Raw genomic sequence first — 25888 nt, 5'->3', positions numbered from 1 at the left:
CCGGTCTTTGGTACACACTGCATTTAGAGTTCTCTAGAAGAATCCCACCAACTTTAAGGGTTTGTAAGATATGAATTGGATGCTTCTAGAAGATACTGTTGCTAGACTGCAAAATAAAATCTCTGCTGAAAGAGGTAGGAAAAAGTGTGTGCAGCTTTTCAGAACTTGGTTATAAAAATAGGTTTGTAGATAGAAGTAAAAAGTTCTCTCAGAAGTTTTTCAAAAATTTGCATGCACACCATGTGTCCTTGAAGAAGGAATTTCATTCCCAGAAGTCTTCCAGCTGCATAAGTCTCACTTACTTCTCTGTCCAAACCCTCTGGCCCCAGACATTTGTGTCCATAACAAGGACTGTTACTATAAACTCATAAATAATTGAAATGTTAATATCTAATGATCCATATGCTGAAAATAGAAGCACATGGAATTAGATTTAATAGTATCAGTCACCTACTAGAAATTGCTCCTTGCTATTCAGGTGTGGAAAATTTGTTGCAAAACATGTTTCAGGCATCCCAGCTAACTCCAGGTAAAGGAGTAAGAAGCAGTGAGATTACAGGATATTTTGGGAGGGAATTTCTCCCATGTTAAATATGTTAAATATCACACAGCAGTATCACAGGTAAAAATATAATGTGTAAAGAAATAGAAATGTTGTATGATAGCCATAGCTCTGAAAGGACCTTGAAATTTAGGGCTCACTTGTGGCACCCAAAGCGTGCTAGTTAGTCCCCAATAAAGGTTTCATCCCGAGATTATTTTCCATTTTCTGTTAAATTATTGACTTGTGGTCATATTTTCTTCTAATTTCTTCTGTGTGGTAAGTCTTCTTTTATCATAAAGTAGCAGGGGCTTTTTTCCCACGGTGTGTATCACAAATATCTATCTGTATGACACATCCTAGCTGTGGTTGCAAGTACTGGGCTGCAAGGGACACTTACAAAGGGATTTAAGATTAAAAGTGACCTTCTGGAGAGAAATTATTTTGTGCTTTTTACAGATTTAGTACATATTGAGTTTTAGGATGGGGCCGGTTTTCTCTAGTGTCAGTGGGAAGGAAGAAAAATACTTCTAAAATGGAAAAATTGTGAAAATCAGAAGTCAACAGGAAAACTTGCAATTTATAAAAATATGTAGGGTTTCCATATGGGTTGTTTACTAGAGGCCATCACTAAGCTTTCATAGTTTATGTTGCTTTTGGGGCTGTGGAGGAACTGGAACAATTTTGATCTGGTAGGTGGACTTTATGAAAATACAGCCCAAAGAGCAAAGAGGCAGGAATTGGTAGTTACCATGCAGTTAACATCCCTATCTGTAATTAAATAAGATCTGAATTTACTTAATTCTGATTTTGTTAGTTTCTTCTCAAACAGGGATTTTTAGGAGTATTGATTTCATGTTGAGGTTATGGGTTTTTCGTTAAAACTTCTTTTAAAAGCCCCACACCCTGATGTTTTAAAGCTTTATAGGTTTGAACAAGAAATACCTGGTAAATTTTGTGGAATAGCTGATTTTGGCAAGTGAGTGATTCATGTGAAGTTGTAGTCTTGACTCACATTTAGAAGCACTTGAGCTTGTGAACAGAAATCCCCTGAGGATTAAAGTGCCCGAGTTAGAGCTGAGTACATTAAGGCAGCTCTGTAATGTATGCCTTGGCTCTCACAGCCTTACATCCTCAGCCACATAAATTCACTTAAGTGAACCAATGTCTTCAGGAGACATGGCATTCCTGTCTGAGCAGTCAGGCAAAAGTGGGGATGCCTTTTAGGTAATTTGTCAGACACTTTTGTTGTTGTTTGAGCTTCCTGATGAACTTTTTCTTTTAAAGAATGATCTATGACAAAGCAAATCGAGTATGTCAGAAGCATTTGGGACTGCACATTTCATGTGTCACATCCTAATTGTATTTCTGACATTCCAATATACATCCTGGATTTTTGGGGGGTTTTGAGAGGAGGTGGAGAAGGTAATTTAATATGAGCAAAGACTTAGCATGAAGTAAAGTGTATTTAGTTTCAGTTCATGATGACTGGCTCGTTCCTGTCGGGAGGAGAAGAGAGAGTGTATAGGAATTAGTGTGAGAAATTAATGCATTTGGATTTATCTTACTGTCTTCCTCTCAAACTGTAAACACGGAAGGATAAACTTATCTCTCGATGTCATAAAAGCCAGTAATTTCAACAGCCTTCAAATACAGTCCCTAACTGAGGCTTAAAGAAAGGGAGCTGCTGCTGCTGCCTCCGCGGAGCCGCGTTCTAATCTTACTCCTGGGTCAGGATAAACGGAGTTTGGTGGTCTCAGCTTAACCCCCGGTGGAACTCGGTCCCCATCGGGAGAACACCGCGGAGTTCGGCACAGTCCTGCTGCACCCGCGGTTCGTTCCCGCTCGGAGCTGGGCTCGGACGGAGGCAGCGCTTGCGCAACTCCCGCTGCGCTCCCGCCCAGCGCGGCGCTCGCCCTTCGCTCGCTTGGGAACCGCTTTCCACACGGACACTTTAAACATTAGAGTCGAAAGCCTGCAGATCTTTAATCAGCCTTGCGAGCTATTGTCTGTCTCGCCTAGTGTGTGAGGGAACTCCCTGTGCCTCTCTCATAAAGTCTCGGCTGTCGCGGCCCCATGGCGAGGCAGCGGCTGCTCTGTGTCCCGGAGCTGACAGCTCTTCCTCGGATGCCGCTCCAGGCTGGCAGCCTGCAGAGCCCCCGAGGAGTCTCCCCAGCCCCTTGGGTCGTGTTCAGCTCCAGTCACACTTGTTTGAAGCGATACTGAAACATAAAGAACAAAATGCATTAATGGAGTACTATGGAAAATGTTGCTGTTTTCCTCTCCCCGTAGTAAAGGGTAAATTGGAGCTGGTTTTTCGTGGCAGAAAAGCACATTTTCTTGCTCTCTCTTTGAAGCTTTGTCTCAGACAGCTCTGTAATATGTCCAGTGGCTCAGTGTTTCACAAGCTTTTTAGTTGATGATTGGGTGCTTTGACAAAGCCTTTACATTTCTTGTAGAAACCATAAGACAAAACGTGCTAGGAATAATAATTCCAAGACAATATAGCTTACTTGTGACTAGAGTTCCAGAGTGTGACAGGAAATATTTGCTTTTGAAGAGAGAAAATGCTCTGAAACACACAAGAAGATTTTATGTGTTTTAGCTTGCAATGTTGGAATTATTCACACCTTCTGGGGGTTTTGACCCAAACTGGCTGTTTCCAAGGGTGCTGGCAGAAACCTAAGCCAACAGTTTGCCTGAACTTCTGTTGACTGGTCCTGTTTCTTCTCTACCCTTTAAATCGTCTTCATTCAGATCAGTTGGATTTCATTCAGAGTAAATGCCTGCAGAGCCGTGCCCAAAGCAGCAGCCTGAGGTTAAAGGGGTTCATCATGGAAGCTGGGGATGTTATCTCAGTGTGAAGATGATTCTTCAAAAACAGTGCAGGGCTACAAAGGCTAATTCTGATCACTTCAGGGCTCAGAATAACCCCTGAGGATCTAAGATGTGTCATGATGGGTTTTTAATTTTATCTGACAGAAGATAGGTATTTCTCATACATTGGATCTATAATAATGCTTTCTGATTAAAAATTATTAGGCCAACACTTAAACATACGAATCTTCTGGTGCATTATTGTGGAAACAATGAAGCTTAGAATTTTCTAGAAAGCAGTGATACCCTTTGGTTTAACAGGATCCTTAAGTATATCATTAACATGAAGTGTGAGAACAACCTCACACTTAAATATTTATTTTTATGTTAATAAATGCTAAAATGCTGTCACTCCAGCAGTTAGGCTTTTCCTTAATACCTTCTCCTTGGTCAGATATTAGATTACTATTTTCTCCTGCAGCTTGGACAAGTATTAAATTTACAAGTAAGCTCAATGCATATTAGAATTGCTTCTGTTTTCATCACATTGTAATGAAGTTTATATTTTACAATATTTGTTTATTTGTTTATTTATTATTTATTTGTTGTTGAATTTAATCTTATATATAGTTCACTTGTTGTGTTATAACTAAGGGGACTTGTTAGTTGTCATTTTGGGCTGCATTTTTTCAAAAGCTTTGTATAATGGCCTTTTGCTAGATTTTCCACTAGCATCATTTTTGATAAACATTTTTACATTTTCAGTGCATCATTTTCCTGGTGGTTGGCCCTTGTCCTATCTTAAATGTTCATATGTCTCAGGATGGTTAAACAAAAACTGATGTAACAGTTTTTTTCTGTGAGGTACACACAGAGCACCCTTGAATCTGCTTAAACCATAGAGCTCTAAAAGGACAATGCTTAGAATGTGCTTTATAGGAAGTCTGATGTTATTCCTGAACCACTCTTATCTTCTCTCTGAAGGCTTACATGTGACACTAAGAAAATAAACACTGGAATTTTTCAAATAGACAAAATTCTTATTTTTAAATTTCAGTGTAACATTCTGGAACTTTCTTTTTGCATGGAAATGGTGCTCTGATTCCTGAGAAATGCCAGGAGGAATTTAGAACATTCTTTGCTCAGAGCTTTGCCAATAGTGGAGTTTGCAAAATGGAAAGAAAAGAGCTTGACCTTAAAACAGAAGAAGAGCCTAAGTGGTGACATATTCTGCTGATTAAATACTAGCAGTATGAGATCTGTTTATATAGAAGCAAAGAAATAATGCAGATCTGACTTTGAAGAGAAACTCTGGACTACTAATATAAAGACTTATTTCTTTTACAAAGTTGTAAATAACCTGACATCAAACAAAGGGATTTAACTGTTTGATGGAATGCTGTTACAGGAATTAGATGCACAGTTCCTGTTCAATGAAGTTACTACTTGTTAGTACAAATTAGAATTGGCATTTATATTAATGAAAAATCCATGGATAAGAAGCATTAGTGATTCCCATAGCAAGCACCATTTTAAGATGCTAATGTTTATCATGGCCATGTTGAAGTTTGGCAGCACAGGTCATCTGAGATAGCAGAGAAGGCAGGGAGTGCCCCTCAGAGAACCATTCACTTTTTAAACTGAGCTGTTCTTAGAAAATTGCATCTGAACGTGAACCACATTAGAGCAGAAGAGCACAGGCAAGTAAAAGGCACATTTTAATGCTTGGTTTCATAAAAATGAAAGGAAATTCTGTTGGGAAGGATGTTTTTCTAGCAAGTGAATTCAGCTCCTGCTAATAAGCACTGTATTTGTTTCTCAGTACCTGTGGAACACCCCGTGTCACTGCCAGGTTTGTCTGCAAGAGCCAAAGAAGGTTTTGCTTCAGGAAGTTCTGAACTTTCCAGCTGCTTGTTCCTGTATCCACATTAGGAGAACTTTGTCTCAGTTTCCACTTGAGAAAAGAACTACAACTCCTAATACTTGGTCAAAACTCACAAAACCCATCAGCCTGACTATAGACTACGAAGACCGCGGCATTTTCAGGCAGAGTCAGTCACACAAGAGCAGGGCACTTTTTTTGTTCAAAACTCCACATTTGGGTTTGTGCCTACAGATTTCAGTTCTCTCCTTGGCAATCTTTTTCCTTTCTCTGCTGCCCATTTTCCCCTTCCTGTGTGGATGAAAGGAGCTGATGGGCTGCAGAAGGCAGGCATGGTTCCCATGGCCTGGCTGGGAATGGTGCTGGGAGGCACTGCCAGCCCTCAGATGGCAGCACAGCTGCTGGGTGTTGTCTCCTCTTGCCTTGGCCATGCCCCTGTGGCTGCCATGTGCCCCAGCAGTGCCACTGCTGCCAGCTGTGCCTTTGCTCCCAAAGTTTCTTCCCAAACTGAATCATTTCAGTTCTTTGTTTTGCCCTTCCACAGACAAAAAAGTTTGCTGCTGGCTTACTCTTCTACCTGACTACAAAATTAATTAGCTTCTTTAAAAGATCATTCTGGTGGGTTTATTGTATATATTGACAGAAATAACTCACATGAATGATGTTTTTACAGAGCTGCAAATGTCCAAGTGAAGCAAGAAAACCTAAATCCACCAGTAGAATTAGACTAAATATTGCTCTAAAAATCAGCACTTCCAGTCTGCAGTAATCCTGGGCTAACCTTGTGTGGTACACAACTGGTGAAAAAGTTCTTGGTCTGACACTGAACCCTTTATTTTGTTATTTGTAATAAAATATCTGACTATATTTAACATACACACATAGAACCATTGGAAAACGATCTGGCATCATAATCTTCTTTAAATCTTTGGAAAATTGCAAGCAGAGTTTTATATTCAGTTAGTTCCTCTTTTTTGAATGCAGTTACAACTTGGAAAAAGAAACTCAGATTGTCCCCAAAAATGCTACTCCATAATAAATCTTCACAGGGCAGTTTAATTGAACTGTTAGCTCTTGACAAATTACTAGCATGAATCTCCATTACATGTCTATTCAGAAGATAGGAATATATGAATGATATGAATCTATGAATTATCAATTCACTTCAATGTAACTAATATTTTTCAGTATTCTACATACAGACATGCTTCAGCTTTCTAAATAGCATTTTAGTTTTATTGATGAAAATCCTGTTTGTACACTCAGTTACCTGATTATGAAAATCTAGTTTCAAAGGCAAGAGCATTCTTATTTTAGTTTTCTGTAAAATTAACTGTTGAATTGGTAAGATTTTACATCTGATTTGACATGTAACTGCTGAGACATTCTGTGTCATTGCTGTACCATTCCAAAGTTCTGGATCCTGTTAGGTATGAGGAATTTATTACCCTCCTTTGACAAAAATACATACATATGCATTTTAAAGTAATGGTAGTTTTCACTGATTAAAGGAATACAGAGAAAGGTGAAGTGAAGAACAAATATATATTTGCAGTATATAAATAGAATTAGGAGGTGTTCAGCAAAACATCTTTCCTTTGCTAATTATTGGGCAAAGGTTGTCCCTTATGTATGCTACTCATTGTCTCCCTGCAAGGAAGGAAAGGAGCTGCACTTTTTTGATTCTCATTCCTGCAGCAGCATCAGAACATTAATTCTGGGGCCCTTGGAGCTGACTGAGAAATGAAATGAGCTGCAGTGTTTCCCTTTGCTACCCAGAAGAAAATCGTGCCCAAGTTTTTTGGATTCCTATGGTCTGTTAATTCCTTAGCAAAGGCATTCAGTCCTGGGAAGTTCTCCTCTGCAAGGTGCCAGGAAGCTGTGGCAGCAGTGCCAGGCTGCTGTCCTGGGGGACATACTGGGAAGGAGTGAGTGTCCAGGATGGAATATCTTTCTGGAATATCCTTCCTTCCACATCAGGTCTGGAGCCAGACCCTACCTGAGTGACAGGGGAAGCCTTATCTCCCAGAGAATGATGAGTTCCCCTCACTACTTTATTACTGTTCCATAGCACATGGAGCTTTTAATTTTTTTGATTGATTGTCCTATTTTATTGCTCAAGTGCTGTGTGGCATATTGCTGGCTTTTGTCATTGGAGTCTGTTTTGAAAGACTGACTTTTATACTGCTTCAGGCTTTCACAGTGAGAAGTGCAGCAAATGGCCAAGCAATACACTTTACAGTGAATATTGGCCCAAGGAAACGTGAGGAAAACATGGATTCCATCTAGAGACTTCAGAAATCATGAATCATGCTTTCCTAAGTGATAAACTTCAGAAATACCAGTGCAGTGGAGGGGGATGATGATTGCACTTGTGAGAGCAGAGTGCATTTCCCAGAGTCACACGGGAGCAGGGATTGCTGCTAGGGCAGGGGAGAGAGCCTGACCCGCTGGCTATTGGAGATTAAGCCAATTAGCAGGACCTGCAGAGGGCTATAAAGTGGTGGGAGTGACAGAAGATAACTGATAGGCAGCCCTGCAAGGTGTTGCTCAGTGGAAAGTTCCCACAGGTCACCACATCACTCATGGTGCTGGACAGTTGGCTGTGGGCACAGCCTGCGTGGTGTGGGAGACCTGGACGTGCAGACAGACACCAACCAGGCAGGGCTGCAGTCCTGCAAGTGAGGATCTGAGTTGCTGCAGTCTCTCCTCAGCAGCCTTTCACACTGAGAGCAGTGTTGGCCAGTGCTTTCTGCTGTGCTGAACCTGAATTCTCACCCACTCTGTAACAGGGGCTCCACCTCCAGGATGGACCAGGGCCTGGAGTTTGACTGGTGGCACAAAGGAAAACTCCCTTCATTCATGAAATAGCATTTCAGAAACCTATTTGCTGTGTCTCCTACCTGTGTGTTGTTTGGGTCTTCACAGGATTGTTCCAGCATTTGGTACATGTTGGGCCATAAATAAGATAAACTAAGATGGGATTTATTCCAGCTAAGCACAGACAAAACCAATAAAGTTGTATTATATACAGATTTATTATTATATAATAACCTGTAAGTTTTGAAAATAAGCAAGGTTTTAAAAGGAAATACAGAAAACATTAATGTGAGTTTCCTGTTCTGATTTAAAAAAAATAATTGTGGTAGCTTGGACTAATTTGATAGGTCTCAGTTCAGAAAAAGAAAACCACAAGGAAATATTAATGGAACATAGGCACATAGGTGAAGTTAAGCAGGTGCTTAAATACTTGGCTGTACAGAAATGCAGTGATTTAATTAGGATCTTGTTACATTTGACAGGCATATCTGATTTGCAGGCTAGAGAGAGAGAGCAACAAGAAAAGCTAATTCTAGGTAAATGCATCTGGATCCCAGTCTGTGGCAGGAGGAGAGGCAAGCTGCATTTCAGTAAGGAGCTTGTATCTCTTGTATGAGAGAAGTTTATAAGATGAGCATTCCATATTCCAGGCCTGCAAAAGTCCCTGGGATTGTTAAGCCAAGTGACTGTTCCAAAAGAAAAAAAAAAAATCAAGGAAGAGAAGTGTGAGGTTTGCCTTTGTTTTCTTTGATGTTCATCTGCTCAGTCAAGTGCTGGCCTTCACTTCCTCCACCCATTGACAGTGAAGCAAGGAGTATGTGCTCTGCTGCAGGTTTATTTGATTGGCTTTTTTTCCAGTAAGGGGTGAGTCATGGTTTTCTTCTTCAGAGTACATAATATAGTGTATCAGGTTTAGTAGCTGCATTAGTACAATGAGCTGAAATCATTAAATTGATTCCACATGTGATAAATACCAGATTAAAACAGCCAGCACCCCCTCTATATCCCTTCCTATCTTTAATGTTGATAACATCATAGTAGTGAAGCTGTTGAAAATAAAAAGATAATGAAATAATAACTCCATGGAAGCTATTTGGGTATCTGCACTGTGAGTGTGGCAGGACTTCACTAACTATCCATGGCATTTTTAGGACAGGTAAAGGAAGTGAACTGTGAAATCAAAAATAAAATGTCCCAAAAACTTCTTTTCCTCTGCCTATTCATCAAGGGTATGGTGGCCATGAAAAAGAAATCAAGAGTTCCCTTGTTCTGTCCTGGATCAGAAATGCCAATTGTAGTTATTTTAGTACCAGTTATGATTGACTTTAAATACTTTCCTGATTATAGAATTTACCACAGAAAAATAGAACAATATAATAGCCACTCTGGTTAATTTGAAATTTCAACAGTACTCCCAAACTTGGGGGCACCTCTTGCTTACAGGGTGGGAGCTGAGAGTTTAGAATCATGCAAATGCTTCAGTGATATTTTCCTCAAAACAATGTCTGAATGTGTGCTTAATTGTCACTTTTTTGGCTGTCTTTTAAAAATTGCTCCTTTCTTTAAGGGCATTAAGACATCGCTACCAGTATTTTGAAAGGTTTTTCAATGTCTTTTTTCACTGGTAAACTGAAAAAAAATGCAAACTATTATTTTGTTCATCTTGTTTTTAAACTGAACTGCATTATCAACTTAGCATGTGCTCTGAAGGTATTGTTAAAAGTGCTTTGAAAACTTGTAAATCCCTGTAATTTATGTTCCTGTAGTCTCAACTGCTTCTTTCTGTCCTTCTGGTTTTAATTTGAATGCAGTCTTGTCTGGGTGTGTACCTGTAAAATTGTGTTTTTCCAAGTACAATTTACAGTCGTGACCCTCAGTTTTACAGTGTTCCAGCCTTATAGGAGCTTCCTCCTATGCTGAAAAGCCAACTTTGGGTCAAACAGCTCTTTCATATTGTAATTGTCTAATCAAGGTTACTTGGAACAGATCCGATTTGGGCATTTTTTAGTTTATGGCAAAGATTTTATAAGAATATCAAGTGAAATGGAAAGGTTCCTTTGTAGGAGACCAGTGATAGCATTGCCTTATTTCTTCAGATGTATACAGTTGTAAACTTAGCCTTCTTCATGACAACAGTCCCATTTATCTAAACAATTCTCCTTTTAGAGCCAATGGCACTGATAGAAACCGAGATAAGGAGCACAGATGGGAGGATCTCTCTGAGTCTCTCCTTACAGAAACTCTTCGCTGGGCAGCTCACAATCCCCTTTTCTTTTTGGTGCCTGAGAATTCGTGGCAGACATCTCCCCTGAAACACAGTCCTCTCGAATTGCCAGCCCCAGGAAGGATGGTCAAGCTTTGGGAGGGTTTTTAAAATCCTGGATTTTTCTTTCCCTGTGCTCAGCGCGTTCAAATGGCAAGGGTCGGCGTTTTGTCTTTCATAGCTCTATCTTGGAATAGTCCCTGAGCTGTAATTCTTTGTCTTTTGAATTAAGGTATTAAATTATCTATTTTACTGTAATCTGTAAATTAATCCCTTGCTTATTTGCTGTCTTTTTGGGTGGTACAAAAAAAAAGAACTTTCAGAGCTTTCTATTTTTTGTATTACTCTGCAATAAAAATAGGACTTGCACACTGAAACAGAAGTTATTTGAAGTAAATGTTTTGGGCTTTATTTTTAGTACTTACTCCTCATCCGTGCTCATTTTTTTAGCATGACTTCAGCACCCTTGGTGGTTAAGAGGAAGAGAAGAACAGATAGATCACGTGGTTGAATTTTGTTCTGTTTGTATTTTCAGATCATTGTACAGTCTGGCCGTCACCCCACGGTGCTGCAGAAGCTCTGCCAGTTGCCTTTCCAGTATTTCAGTGATCCTCGTTTAATCAAAGTGCTCTTCCCTTCACTCATAGCTGCGTGTTACAATAACCCTCAGAACAAGATCATCCTGGAGCAGGAGATGAGCTGTGTTTTACTGGCCACCTTCATCCAGGTACGGCTGGGCTCGCCTTTGCTCTCAGGGTGGGGATCTTCACTGCACTAGGACAAGCAAACAGCACTGAAGTGCTTCCAGACTCTCTGCAGCTCTTCTCAAACCACAGATGATGCCTGTACTTGAGGCATTTTATCACACTGAAAGGTTACTGAGTAGTTCAGGTTCTCACTGTTCATGCAGAATCCGGTTTGCATTCAAGTTTCTGGATGTACTGGGAAGATGTGATGTAGATTTTAAAATATTTATTTTAAAAAAAATTCTTGCCCATGTAGCATATCTGAAATCAGTATATTAATGTGTTTATATATAAATGTACAGTTGTATACTGTGTACCATAGATTTACAGAGAGCTGGGTAAGTGTATGCATTTTCTGCAGAAAATATACAAAACATATGTTACCAGTCTAATCTTGCAATCTTTATTTTTGACAGTAAGCCACCAAAGTCATTACAAATACTGTTTTGAATAAAGATTTGCATTGTTTTTCTTCCCTTTGTTTAAATTTATATATTGTTTTATCCATCAGATTTTTTGCCTGCCTCATGGTTTTCAAGCATTTTATTGACTGTTTCCAGTGAATAAATGCGGTTTTCATAAACACGGTGCTGTTAAAAATAATACTCTCTTGGGATTCTGTAACCTTGTATCAGTCACCTGAAAGTTACTGCTGTTGATAAAGAAATTTTAATCAAAGTCCTTTTTCTAATGCTTTACAGCTAGTCCAATAATAAGCTACATACATTTCAGAGAGAAAGTACAAGAACTAAATATTTACTAAAAGTCTTTGCATAACATCAAACTTATGAGTGCAGCTACTTTTTATCCTTTTAATACTAGAATAATTACACAGCAGTTTTTTAAAAAGAAGTTTGGAACTTTGAAATAAAAACGTTTGCCATATAGTAATGAACTTCTGGTTAATTACACAGCTATAATTCATCTTCTTTGGCTTTCTTATAGTGAAACTGAAAAATATAATTTAACCATTATTAGTAAGTGCAGCAAGTTTAGTTTGGGGTTTTTTCAGCTAAAAAACAGGAGAGTGGAGGAGACTGTTCCCTATATGAATAATTAAGGTTGTTTACGTTGATTTCTGTTCTGTAAGAGATGGAATGGCACTAAAATCCCCAGTAGCTACGGTAAGACGTAAGTACATTTATAAGGGTCAGCGTTACTAATACGATTTCCAGTTAGTTATATCCCAGGTGGCAAGTTTGTGTACTATGCCTGCAGGCTTTTAAAAAAAGGTGTTCTATTAAAATATGGAAGAGCTGTGAAGTGTCCTGGCACTGCTGGCTTTGGTGGTCCTTCAGTATTTTGCCCATTTTCAGTGCAGTCCCGATGTTGCACACGCACACACGGAGCGCGGTGCTGGCAGGACCCAAGGAATGCAGAGATCCCGCGCACGCAGGAGGGACTCGCTGCTCTGCTTCTATTTCAACTCGCTGCTGTTTGTCAAGCAAATCTCTCATTTGCTTCAGTAGAAGGTTTGGGAAAGACTGTAAAATGCTGGCCTGTGACTAGAAAATGAGATTCTTCCTTTGCCAGGGAACGCCAAAAGAAATCCTGTTTGCGTAAAAGTTTGGTGGCGTGTACGAATATAACACTTAAATACAGTGTGTTAAATGTGCAGCCAAAATCAAAGGAAGAGCATTTCTGCGTTTTACAGCGGTCTCCCTACCGATAGATTTATTTCCATCAGCTGAAGTTTGCATCAGCCTGTTTATTTTTGTTACTTCTGTTTGGAGATGTGCAGGAATAAGTAGAAACATTCAGGAGTATCCACGATTTGCTGTGCTGTATCTTATCTCGGGTAATCCCTTCTTCACTATTCTGCTGGGTGGAGACTGCAGCAAAGGGCAGGATCTGTAGTGGGGAGCTGGCTGGTTCCAGGCCAGGTCTCTGTCCGTGCTGGCTGTGAGGATGCTGCGCCCCAACACCCCACAGCAGCGGGATCACACAGTCCTCAGTGCTGGGGGCACAGCTGGGGGCACAGCTGGCTGTCAGGGACAGCAGCGCTGGGCAGCAACTCCACCTTCTCCCAGGAGATCAGCACCTCAGGCTCCCAGGTTGCTGGGAAGCACAGCCATTGAAATTGGAATCAGTCATGAATTTTGTAAGAGTGTATTTGGAGTAGAGAGCAAAGGTCTGAAACACCATTTGTTTTACAGAAACATTGCTATGGTTAAATGGCTAAATAAAAATCATAATAATAGCTATTTCCTAAGAAGACATTCACTAAAAATTTATTTTTTGAAAACAGATATAAATAAATGTGTAAAAATCCACTGTAAATTACAGAATTTAAATGCTGATAGTACTGTGTTATGATATGTAGAAAACAAGCCAGAGTTTGTTAATTTACAGATTACATGAAGTATTAGTATTTTTGAATGACTGTGAAGACTTTTGAATGTTGTTTTAATTCCTCAGATGTAAGATCTGAATACCTGATGTCTTTTTTTTGTTTGTTTTCTCCCACAGGATTTTGCACAGAGCTCAGGCCAAATGGAAAATCAGTTATCTCAGCAGAGGGGTAGGTTCCCTGCAGTGTAACAGAGTAACAACTGGGTAGCAAAACATGTAGATACTGTGATTTAAGTTCCTTGAATCGGTGTGGCTGAGGGGGAATACAGTAAATGTACAGTTTGGGGTGGGCTCCCTGCCTCACATCCTGACCTGCACATCCGTGTGTTCCAGCCCGCTGCTCCTCTGTCGGGGATTCAGGCTGTTAATCTTTATTCAGTGCTCTGTGGTGTCGTGTCTTAAATGTGATACTGTACCTGCACATATTTAATTAGCTGACACAAAGGCTGCCTTCAAAAGTTTTAGGTTGCAGAAGCTACATAGCCATGCCAATACACTCAGGGAGCCAAAAATCTCTAAAATACTGTCCTGTAATTGTCCTTTAAAGTCTGTCAGTTTGCAGAAGAGTCAGGATTTTTTTTCCCTCCTCAGTTATTTTAAATATTATTTTAAATGCAGTCAACCTTTCTAGGCAAAACATTTGAAAGATTCTCAGCTGAGATGGCTGTTACTTGCTAAACACATCTGAAATTCAAGTGTTGATGGGCATCTGGTCTTGAGAATTGTGCATAAAATGCAACGCTCGGACAGTCATTTCTCCCTCATAAGTAGAAATCCACCACCATTTCTTAAGCATTTGCTAGGAGGTGAGTGGTTCTAGGTCTAAAGCATCAAGTTTTTGTTTAAAAATAAATTATAAAATGAAAGTAACTTTATGGACATTGTTACTGTCAACATCAGACATCTCAGTCTGAAGCAGACTCGTGCAGTGTCTGCAGCACCAACTTTCCAGGACTGTATTTCCATGAGATTCTTCTCAAGAAACATCAAAAATCCAAATGGAAAAACTTGCTTTTTATTTTCACTATTCAAACTGGAGGAACTTCTAAACAAAAATATGGTAACATGTGAGTGTGATTTCTAAACATTCCCCAGTTGCAGAAAAGTTAATAATAGTGTAGGCAGGATTATTTTTATCTCTTATATCACTTGAATGTGAAGGATGGTGTCCCCCCCAAAAAAGAGAATAGTAACACTGATGGGAATAAAACCTGAAAGCACAAACTTCACAGTTGGGTGCTGCGTGGAGGGTCAGACCCTCCAACCTGGCACAGTGAAGTCCTGTCCACGTCACTGCACACTCTCAGGAGTGAAAGCTGCATTTGTGCTTGTGCTCTGAGCTCTGGGGAGTCAGGAACACAACTCTTCTGCAGCCCTTTGTAGTAAAAAAAAGAAACTGCTGGGCAGAAAATGCCACTGAGGCTGCCCAGAGTATAACGAGGCTGAGTGGTGTGCCCGAGAACATGAAGTGTGCAAAGATGTGAAATGTTCTCTGCACAGGGCAGAGAGCCTGAGCAGCTCACACATGGAAGCCTTTACTCATCAGAGCCTCTGCTCCCATTCTTAGAGCCAAGCATAGATGCCCTGAGCTCCACAGAAGTGTCACCGCACGGTCTGAGGAGATTTGGATAGAGGGAGGGGAGTAAATCACCCAAATTGGCTGCACATTCATTATTCTTGTTTTACTGCGTTCTTATCTTAAGAGGGAATAACTTGGTAATTTTATGTTCTGTCTTCAACAGAAAAATTTTTCAGTTCTCAAGATTATCTTGAGCTCTCCAACAGATTCCCCCGGCAGTCCTGGGAAGAAGCTCGACAGTTCTTCTTGAAAAAATAAGAGTTGTATTTAGCTTTTAAATCTCTAACATCATCACACTGACCAGTTCCTGCTGATTACCTTCTTTAAGACGCTGTTCCAAAATGGTTTTGATACTCTAAATAATTATCCTATAGATATATAATTTGCACTATTTATATAAGTACTGTAGATACTTCCAAGTTCTGTTTTGTAATTTTGATAATTTGAGTTTATTTCGTTCTTGTATCCAATGTCATGATTTTGGTGTTTTCTGCCCTGTGGTGGGACTTGCACTGCAGAACTGCTGAAATAAGGTTGCAAATAGAGAAAATATGTTCTATATATCTTGTAATAAAATAACTTATTCTGTCTTGTGTGATTCCTGTGTTAAAATCATCAGTATGTTTGAGTTACCATAAGCAACACGGTTCAGAAAGAGAGAAAAAACCCCTGATAAGATGTTTTTCTCGGTAATCAAGAGTCAATCGGAATCAAATCAAAGTAATTCGTCAGATCTGGCCCCGGGGAAAGTTTGCTTATAATTTTTTGGGTGATTGGGGATACGTCACCTAGGACAGATATTTTAGAGCTCATGCATTTTTAACGCCTCGCTCGGATCGAGCGGGCCCCGCGGAGCCCTCACGGCTCCGCGCGCGCCGTGGGCTCCGCGCGCCGGCTCCGCCCGGGGCCGCTCCCGCGTGCGGCGGCTCTGAGGGGGCGCGCGGCACCCCGGCCCTGCCCTGCGCCGATCCCGGCCCGCGGACACCGGCAGCTCGACCCGGGCAGGACGGGGACCGAGACCGGTGCCGGAGCGAGGACCAGTACCGTGATCGCCACCGGCAGCGGAACGGTCCCTTCTCGGCGGCCCCAGCGCCGCCCATAGCGGCCCGGCCCGGCCCTGAGGCGAGGCACGCGCCGAGCTCCAGCCCGGCCCCGAGAGAACGCGCCGAGTTCCAGCCCGACCCGGACGGAGCCAGGTAACGGCGGGGGCCCCGCGGTAGGGCTGGGAGGGCGGCAGGATGCCCATCCCCACCTGTCCTCAGCCGGGACAGCTCGTCCCGGCGGTGCAGAGCAGCCCCGGGCTGAGGCGGGCCCGCAGCCCGCACCGCTCCGTGCCCCGCGAGGGCAGCTCGCCCTGGGAGCCCGGTCCCTGCACTCGCTGCGCAGTCTGTCGGGGTGGTGGAGCCGCCACGGCGCCGCGCTGCCCATCCCCTGCAGCCCGGAGGGCTCCGGTAGGGGCCCAGCTCTCGCCCCGCTGCCCGGGGGTGGGGTAAGGGAGCGGCTCCCCGTGGCTTGAGCTTGGCCGGGCCTGCTGTCCCACGGGGAGCTGGCCCTGAGCGGTCCCGCGCGGGTAAGGGGGAGGGCGCGGGAGCTGGAGCGGCCCTGCCGCTCTCACAGGTGATGCCAGAGGCAGATAAGGAGTCGCCGCCTGGGTCTGGACGGGGGGGTGGAGAAGCTGAATGTAGGGCTCACCCCGCCGCCCCGGGGGAGCTCCGCCGCCCAGCGCCGCCACCCCGGGAGAAGGCGAGGCGGCCCCGCACCGCGGCAGGTGCGGGCACGGCCGGGCGAGCCTGGGGGCTACTCCGAAAGGGAAACCTGCGCTCCGCCTCCCCCGCTATAAATAAGCGGCCCCGGTTCTGAAAGCCGATTAGCGCCGTGCGGGGAGGCCGTGCGGGAGAAGCCGGGGCTGTGCCCGTCCCGACCCGCTCTGTTCCGCTCCCGATCCGCTCGGCACCTGGGGTGCCTCTTGGCCACCCTTACGCGACTTTTTTTAGTTCGTTTTGGTTTTTTCGTTTAAAACCATTTTTGTTTTCTTTTTTTTTTTTTTTATTAAGTCCAAAATATTTAATCCCACTATTCAACCGCTGACTCTGACAATAAATAACAATAACTTACTTTTGATCGTTAAAGGCGCAAACAATCCGTCCTTCGTCCATTGATAACTTAACATTATTAGTACTGGTTTTCCCGTTAAAGTCTCGTTCCCGTGTCCCTTTTTTCCAGCGATCGTGGGGGGCCGGGCAGCGTGGCCCGAGTGAGGCATCGGTGTGAGATGAGGCTGGACGGCGCGGCTTCGCGGAGGAAGGTCCAGGCCAGCTCCGCGGCCGCACGCCGGAGGAGAGGAGTCTCTCCCCATTTTGTAGATTTTGGTTTTAGTATTTATTTTTCCCTTTCAAAAAGGAAAGAAAAGCCGTCCCCAGCTCAAACAGCGGGCGAGGAAGCCTGTCATTGTGCCGGGCTTCGGCGGGGAAATCCGAGTTTCTTTGGGGAAAAGAAACACCGAAATCCGCAGGGCAGAAAAAAAAACCAAACCAAAACCACGAAAAAAACCAGGGCGGGGGCTCTCTCTCCGGTCTGGTGAAGGCAGCGAGGATCCCGGTGCTTTTTTGGCCGACAGGTAACATATTTTTTGTTTGTTTTTAAATAAGAATAATTAAAAAACAAAGGCGTTTGTCCGGCGCTCTGGGAGCGGCCCGGGGCCGGGTGTCTCATGCAGGGAGCGCAGGCATGCGGAGGTCCCGCGGCGGGGCGGACCGGCCGCTTCACGTCTCGGCTGGGCTGGGTACCATGCTGTTGGGGGTGTCGGGGAGCTGGGAGGACAGCGAGGTCACGTCGCTGCCGGAGGAGGTGCCCAAGGAGCCGGACTCGGAGAAGGAGACCTGGGGGAGCAGCGTCTGTGAGGGCCTGGCGCGGTCGCCCCCTGCCCCGTCCCCCTCCCTCAGCAGCCGGGCCCGGCGGGCCGGCATCTGCCCGTCCCCTGCGGCCCGACGGACGGCCCGGCGCGGCTCACCAGCTGCTGGAAGGCGGCGGGCTGCTCCAGGTCGCTCTGCAGGGCGAACTCGCTGAGCGCCTTCCAGGGCGGCTGGTAGGTCTGGACCTCCACGGCGGTGCCCTGCACGGCGCTCTCGTGGCGGATGGGGCTGCCGGCCACGAGCGGAGTCCCGGTGAGGCCCTGCAGGCTCTGCGGGCACACGGGGATTCAGCGCGACCGCCGCCCGAGCCCCCCACCCACATCTCCCTCCCCGCCGGGGAAGGCGGGCGCTCACCGTCTTGTCGCTGTGCTGCTGCTGCTGGAGCTGCTTCATGAGAATGGACTTTTTCTTGTCCTTGCAGCGCTTGTTCTGGAACCAAACGCGGATGACGCGGGGACTGAGCCCCGTCATTTCCACGAGCTGCTCCTTCATCAGGGCGTCGGGGCGCGGGTTGGCGGCGTAGCAGGTCCGCAGCGTGTGCAGCTGCTTCTCGTTCAGCACCGTCCGCACGCGGGTGGTCTTCTCCGCCGCCTTGTGCGCCGGCGGCCGCGGGGCGGGCGGCCGCCCGGGCACCGGCTCTGCGACGGGCGGGGAGGGCGCGCACCGTCAGCGCCGCCGCCCGCTCGCCCGCCGCAGCCCTCCCGACACCCTCCCCGCCCCGCCGCCCGCCCCGCCGGGGAGCCGGTACCTGCGAGGTGCGCGGCGGCGGCCGGCGGCAGCGCGGGGCTGCGCGGTCCGCGGGCGGCGGCGCCGTCGGGGGGCGGCCCGTGGTCGGCGCGGCAGAGCAGGTCGCGCTCCCGCAGGCAGAACTGGTCGCCGGGCAGGAGCTGGCGGCCGCAGGCGGCGCAGCGGAAGCACTCCAGGTGGTAGACGTGGTCGCGGGCGCGCATCACCAGGTCGCTGCTGCTGAACGCCGCCCGGCACTGGGCGCACTTGATGCCGAAGAGCCTGCGGGGACGCGACGCCGTCAGGGCCCGCGGCCGCGCCGTCGGGGCGGCTCCAGGCGGTGCCGCGGCGCCGGGCAGCGGCCCAGAGTCGGGCTTTCGTTGGGGGAAATTCGGGGAGTTTTAGGGGCTTTTGTGCTTTTTCGGGTCTAGGTTATTTTTGTTCTAACGAGCGCCGGCGCATTCGGGGTCACCTGCTGTAATCCCGTTTGCAGTAGGCCTTGCCGTCGCGCAGGAAGCATGTGCAGGTCTCGTCCAGGGGCTGCCCGCACTCGGCGCACTTGAGGCAGGCGACGTGCCACTCCAGGTCCGGCGACACCCGCAGCAGGAAGGGGTCCTGGATGCGGCCCCCGCAGCCCGCGCACAGGGCCAGCCCCGGCCGCCCTGCCGGGAGCGAGCGGGGTACGGTCAGAGCCAGCAGTGTGTCAGAGCAGAGGTCAGCAATGAGGGAAAAGCACTTTTTCTTTTTTACACTTCATCCTTTTTTCTTATTCTGATTTGTTTTGGTTTTTTTCCAAAAGAGGAAGAAAGAGAAATAAACACAGACACACGGACAGAAAGGATGGAAACATGAAAGGAGACAAATTAATACGGCCAGGAAAAAGCGAAAAAAAAAAAAAGAGAGAAAGAAAAAAAAAGACAGAAGCTTGAGCAAGGCAAATAAATGCAGAAAGACAGAGACGTAAAAGCAGAATTTTGGAAAAGGAAAATAAAAGCAGAGATACAAAACCATTAAAGCAACGGCTGAGGAAAACTTGAAAGAAATAAGGAAAGAAACAAAGAAAGAAGAAAGGAAAGAATGAAGGAAAAAGAAATTAAAACAGAATGACGGAAGGAGATACAAAAGCATCGAAAACCCAGAGATGATTAAAATGGGAACATGGACAAATGAAAACAGTAAGAGACATGGAATCAAAGAGACAGAAAGAGAAATAAAACTAAACAAGAACAGAAAGAAAATATATTTTTTTAAAACGAAAAGAGAATTAAAAAAAAAATACAAACACGAAAGAAATAAAGAAAGAAAAAGGGTAACACGACCAAAGAAAGAAATAAAGGAAGAGCAGAGGGCAGCAGAGAAAGAAATGGAAACAGTCGAAAGAAATGAGCTCAGCGGCGCGGACAGCAGAAAGGACAGAGGGGCCGGGAAGCGCCGGGCACGAACGGGAATAGCGGCACCGGAGTTGACACGGGCCGAGCCCGCAGCCGCCCGCGCCCTCCGAGGGGCCGCAGCCCTTCCCGGCGCTGTCAGCGCGCCCGGGGCCGCCCGTCCGCCCGACGGCAGCGGCGGCGCGGAGCTCGACCCGCAGGGTCCCGCGCACGCCCGCCCGCCCCGGCCCCGCGTTCCGCTGCGCTGCGCGCACTTACTCTTGGAGGGCTCCCCCATGGCGCCCGGGAGCGGCCGCGGGAGGAGGATGTCCACCATGCGGGCGGCCCCCTGCGCACCGGCAGCGATGCGGGATGCGGAGCCGCCGCTCCACCACTACCCGCGCGGCGCGGGGCGGGGGCCGCGCCCGCCCCCCCGGGCCCGCCCCGCCGGGCCGCGCCGTGATGTCAGCGCGCAGAGGCGCTGACCTCACCGCGCGGCCCCCGGAGGCGATTGGCGGCCGCGGGGAGAGCCCGCGGATTGGCGCTGCCGAACAATGGGCGCGCGGCGGGCGCGGAGCGGGGCGCACGCCCCGCGGGACCCGGCCCGGAGCCGCACGACGCCGGCACTGACGGGACGCGCGGCCCCGCGCCCCGCGGGAGAAGCTCCTCCGCGCCCCGCGCTCCGGGACCCTCTGCCCCGCCCGCCGTGCTGCGCCTCGGCCCTGCGCGCTCGGGGAACGGCGGCATCGGCAGCCCGAGGAGAAGGAGATGCATTGTAGCTTTTTTCCCTCCTCTGTTTTCCCTGTTATTCTACTTGACTTTTAGTTCGCCTAATTTTTTCTCCTTTAATTTCCCTCTTCCTTCTCTTTCTCGTCTCTTTTGCATTTAATTTCGTTGTTCTTTCCCCCGCGTTTCGGCGTGCCGCTGGCAGGTGCCCGCGGGCGGGCTCGGCGGGACAGTTCCGGCGCTGCGCACAGGCGCATCTCCGCGGCAGACGGGAAGGGGCTGCGCGGTGGACGCCGGCTCGACGCTGCGCACCCGCGGAGCAGTTCCCTGATGAGGCCCGTGTGCGGGAGAGCCGCCCCTACGGACCCGAACAGAACCGACCGCATCGTCGGGGCGGCCGTCCCGGGCAGCAGCCCTGTGACGAGTTGAAATTAGAGGAGAAAAACAGTATTTTACCGCATTTTCTTGCGCCTGGTTCCATGCTGTTCCCGCAGCCGAACCTCTCCTGTTGCTTTTTTCTTCCTTCTGCTCTTTTCTCTTCCTTCTTTCCCCCCAGTCACCATGGGCTTCCCGTGCATTAGCAGAAAAATAGGGAAAGCACTTCCGTGGCCTTTGACTCAGCGTTAAATTCCCAAAGACTTTGCAGCACAGCAACACGAGTGTCTCATAAGGTCCAGGAAGGCTTAAATATGCGGGCATTGAGATTGCTGCTGTCTTGGGGCTTTGGTCCTTTCCTTCACTTCCATGTAATCACCTTTTTAATTTTATACGTGGAATTTGACAGGCATTTGCCAACCTGTATAGCTCGGGGAGGACGTGATGACTTTAGATGTTGGCTCAGGAAGGGCAGGCTGCGCTCGTTTTCCTCAGAGGAGGGAGGCGGGATGGGTCTTCCAGCTGAAGCACTTGTCTCTTGCGCTAGTCAGGCACTCTGCAGGTATGAAGCCTCAGAAGCTGGGGAGGGGGAGAGGACTCTTTGGATAAAGTGCTTCACTATTTGACCCGCTCTCCCAGCCTGGTCACGGCCCCTGCTACCCCTTTGAGGGCCCCAAATGTTGAAAGCAAGCTCTTAAATTTGTACCATAGCTGCGGGGAGAGGAGGATGGATAGCATTTGAAGCCCCCGCTTCAGCAGGCACGCATGTCACCAGGGGAGTTTGGTGTCCCTGCCTGCCCCTGCGTGTGCGGAGGTGCAGAGGGGCGGTGCAGCAGTGACATCCTCAGGGCAGGGTGAGCCCGTGTGTTCCTGCCTGTGTACCCTGCTCGGGGCTGCGCTCTCACTGCTGCCTGCCGCTAGCGCGGCTCGCTGGCCAGCGGCAGAGCTGGGTGGGGGGTGAGAGGTATGAAGGCATTTGGAAAAGTTTGGTCGGTACTTCAAACTGGGGTCACTCCGAGGGATAGGTGATGGGAACCTCTGCAGCACTGTGGGCACCACAGGTCCGTGCCTGGGCACCTGCAGAAAAGAGGGTACAGGAGGGTGACTTCAGCCTGAGCCAGAATTCAGGTTCCTGGGTGAGTCACTATCTGCATGTGTTAACAATAAAATGCAAAAATGTCGGAGTGATAGGAGAATGAGACATGTCTAAGAATACAGCAGCTTGGCAGGGATGCTCTGTGTTGCATCACCCTTTTCCCACTCGAGGGCAGGATCCTGTCTGCTCTCCCAAACCTCCCACCAGTTTAGGAATTTGTAAAGTTACAGCTGAGCCAACCAAACTTTTCCAAATCTATGGAAAGCTGTGCTGCAGTCACACCTGTATCTGAACAGAGCAATGTGCTCACACCAGGCAGGTGTGGTTGGACTGGACTCACTTCCCAACAAGGCAGGTAGGAACAGGGTAGCAGTGCTGCACAGGCAGTTTAGAAGAAAAACAAAAAAAAAAGACGTGCTAGGAAAGTGTTGAAAGCCCTGCATCTCCTCTATGCGATATACAAAAAGCTTTAAAATGACTACTGGTAATGCTGTGAGGCATTGAACCAGCTTGATACCGCATGTTTTACAAACAGGTTAATTGTTGGTTCATCTGAGGGAGGGTAAGGGAAATCACATCATAAAATGATGGAATAATTCAGTCCAGGAGGCACCTCTGGACCACTGTGTTCAGGTAACTTGGAAGTGCTGGAAGCATTTTCTAGTCAGAGCCAAGTGCAATCTCTCCTGTCACACTGATCACTCCTCGCTCTCCACCCAGTGCCCAGAGATTCCAGCCTCTTCTGCAGCAGCTCTGGGTTTGGTGTGAGAGCTGGCAGGGGCTGCTGGCCACGGGCTGGGGCTGCCTAAAGGTGCTCCCCACTCTCTACAGAGCAGCTCTGGGGTTTTCTCCCAGATAGATGTACAAGTTCCCTCTAGAAGGGGGAAATGGTAACAATTTTTTTTTGTTTGCAGCAGATTGCAAAGGCAGTAAATGCTGATTCTTTCAGAGCCAACCATGGATTAAGTCCATTATAAAATTAAAACAGATGGAACGCAATTTCACTTACATTACAAAAAAAGACAGGAACCATCTGCAATAAGATTTAGCATTGCAAAGCTATTGTTATCATGTTACCATTAAAACTTTTGATGAAGAGTTTTCTTTCTTTCACAAACTTCTTCGCATGAAACAAATGTTTTATTTATCCATCTTCCTAAGATGGTCATATTTTATTAAAAAGATGATGTCTCTCAAAAAACCTCCCTTGGTCCAAGCAGAATATGACAAAACAAAGAAATGTTGTAAAACTCCAAGACTGAGACACTGGGAGCTTCGATGGGGAGGATGTAGCAAAATGAGAATTCCCTATCCATTTTCCTTTAAAAAACATTTCCTTGTGTTTGGGCACAATGTCTGATACTGAAAATAGATAATTAATGAGATAATGGGATACTGCATGTCACCTCCTGTCCAATGGGATTATCTGATGGCTAATTATGGACAGATTGTGATTAATGTGATTATGGATTGGATATTAATCTGATTCTGGATTGATCTAGTTATGTTTTAGTCTGCTCCAAATGGTTAATTGGATCTGAGATAATAGAAATGCAGCTTGCACCAGATTTTGCCACATCAGTTGATGAAGTATCTTTTGATCTGGGTGGGTTGCGAACAATAAATTATTTACAGCTGTTGAGAAAATGACTCTTCCTTAGAATGTAGTCATTCATTTTATTTTCGAGAGCCTTTGAAAACAAAATCAATATCCTTTCTAAAAGGAGATGTTGACAAAAGAAAGGCACGTACATAACTCACAAACAAATGTGACGAAATTAAACAGTGGTTAACCCGGTGGCCTAATGTCTGGTGATGCATTTGAATTGCTATGTGGAGCTTTGGGCTCAATTCTTCTGAGACCAGCAGGGGTTGGGAGCATTGCAGGGGAACAGGGCCCAGTGCTGGGGAAAGTGGTGTTGCACAACAGCTACTGCCAGCCCTGCTAGTGATTAAGAGTCAGCCATGGTAACATGGCAAAGGGAGCCCTTGCCATTCTTCCCCTCCGGATAAGAAAGATTCAGAAAGTTCATGAGTGCAGAAAAGACTTATTGGCCCATCTCCTCTGGTCTCCTCCATACCAGACCATGCAATTGGACACAGAATCATTCTTTTTTCCCTCAAAATGAGCCTGTTAATTTATGGTTGACCTCAGCCATCTCTTCCAGAGATGCATCTGGTCTTGGTGTCACCTGCCAGTGCAGGAGAGGCTGCCTTGCTCTCACATCCTGCCTGTTAACTACTTTCACTGGAATGGACACCTAAGTGTATAGTTTAGGTTCAACCCCCAGACAGTGGATCTTGTTGTGCTGTTATCTGCAGGATTAAAGGCAATAGGTGAATTGCAGACTTTGTAGACTTCATCTTAGACTTTGTGACAGGGCAAGCAGGAGGTATATTAGCCTTTGTCAGCAGGTGCTAGAAATGGCAGGTAACTCACCAGAAGGTTCTCCTCCCTAATGGACTCTGCAATAAAAACATCAAAAAAAAATCAAAAATCAAGCAGGTTCCAAAACACTGAAAACAAGGCCTACTGCAGCTCTGTGCTTACACAAAAGTGCTATTGACTGAGCTGAAACAGAAAGAAAAAAGGAAAAAGTAACTTTCCTTGAAAAGTCCTTAGAGGCAGGGAAAGAGCTTTTCCCCTGGAGTGACTGTTCCTGCTGCTGCAGGAATGGCTTGGGCTGGTGTGAGTGGGAATACAGTGGCATCTGGATTCCTTACCAGCAGTGTAATGGGCAGAAAACCACAACTACCCCTTTAAAAATATTGCTGGTACAACCAGTCAGAGAATTTTACACATATCTGCCATTAACAACAAGGTGAGCTGCATGGCAGAAGGAGCTTGGCAGGTCATAAAACCCCATCCAGGTGTCAGCACTGGGAGGGCTGCAGAGCTTTTCCCACCAGCACTGTTTCTCTTGTCCTCCACAAACCATCATCACTCCTGGGCAGGACAAGTTGCCTTCCAAGATAACCTGAGCCTTTGATTTCAGAAGGTTGTGAGGGTCCCATCTTGCCTGTGAGCTTGGTAGAAAGGATTTCTTGAACTTTTCAGGTGATCTTGTTCTTTAGGAATATGCAGCCTGATGTTACTCCCAGGCTCCCTTCTTGACTGGTACATGGAAATCATTAGCAAGGGAGAGTAGTTAATAGGAAAGATAAAATACCTGTCTGTGGTTTTGTAGGCTCAGTATTAGAAGGTTGTCCCTGCCATTGGATAGCTTTGGGGGAGCTCTTTCCTCTGTTCTGCACTTTGTAAGGGCTTGTAGCATTGTCCCCTTCCAAAGGTTTCCATAAGGCCTCGTGAAAGAGCAGCTGCTGCTCTGAGCCATACAGGTGAGTGGCTGTAAGGTGATCTGAGCAGAGCACTGAGCACACCTGTGGTGGGCTATTAGCAAGGACCTTCAATGTCAGACATGTGGAGATGAGCCTTTGTGCCAGTGCTGATGAGGGGCAGAGGGCAGGGCTCTGGGGACACACGTCCCTCCTTGTGTGCAGCTCCTGAGGGGGTGAGGGGTCATTGGCAACATCCTGGGGTGGCTGAACCACTCGGACCCTGTGAGCTCACAGCACTTGGGCACAAAATATTTCAGCAGCAGAAACCTCTCCTGCTGCTGCTTCCAAGGTGGGTGTTAGTCCTGTCCAGTGCTGGGTTGTGGGTCCTGTCCATTGGTTTGGGGGCC

The 25888-nt window shown here is 46.5% G+C and overlaps 2 protein-coding genes across 2 annotated transcripts in view; one reads left to right on the top strand and one right to left on the bottom strand.

The window, feature by feature from the left end:
• Positions 1-15598, top strand: part of SCAPER (S-phase cyclin A associated protein in the ER) — a 132878-nt gene extending 117280 nt beyond the window's left edge. The window contains exons 29-31 of the mRNA XM_054272915.1: positions 10859-11050; positions 13539-13590; positions 15164-15598. Of these exons, the coding sequence (XP_054128890.1) occupies positions 10859-11050; positions 13539-13590; positions 15164-15258 (339 nt within the window). The 3' untranslated portion in view covers positions 15259-15598. The remainder of the gene's footprint in view (positions 1-10858; positions 11051-13538; positions 13591-15163) is intronic.
• A 2164-nt stretch (positions 15599-17762) lies between these two features.
• ISL2 (ISL LIM homeobox 2) lies at positions 17763-20342 on the bottom strand. The gene is made up of 6 exons (XM_054272912.1): positions 20285-20342; positions 19111-19300; positions 18661-18920; positions 18267-18550; positions 18011-18181; positions 17763-17879 (listed from the first exon to the last, which is right to left on the bottom strand). Exons 1-6 carry the CDS (start codon positions 20340-20342, stop codon positions 17763-17765), a joined length of 1080 nt encoding a protein of 359 aa, XP_054128887.1.
• Between the last annotated feature and the right edge of the window lie 5546 nt (positions 20343-25888).

Source organism: Melozone crissalis, unplaced genomic scaffold (genome assembly GCF_028551555.1).
Source record: "Melozone crissalis strain CALT ecotype California unplaced genomic scaffold, PUWL_Pcris_2 ptg000014l_1, whole genome shotgun sequence".
NCBI lineage: Eukaryota > Metazoa > Chordata > Aves > Passeriformes > Passerellidae > Melozone > Melozone crissalis.
The sequence above is the reverse complement of the archived record's forward strand: the minus strand, read 5'-3'. Positions and strand labels throughout refer to the sequence as shown.

Bases quoted from the DNA above. Each gene is read 5' to 3' on its own strand.
- ISL2 (XM_054272912.1), bottom strand. From the start codon at position 20,342: ATGGTGGACATCCTCCTCCCGCGGCCGCTCCCGGGCGCCATGGGGGAG. The intron at 18,921-19,110 runs GTGACCCCGAAT...GCGTCCCCGCAG, and splicing joins TGCAAACGGGATTACAGCAG to GCTCTTCGGCATCAAGTGCG. The intron at 18,182-18,266 runs GTGAGCGCCCGC...GTGTGCCCGCAG, and splicing joins AGCAGCACAGCGACAAGACG to AGCCTGCAGGGCCTCACCGG.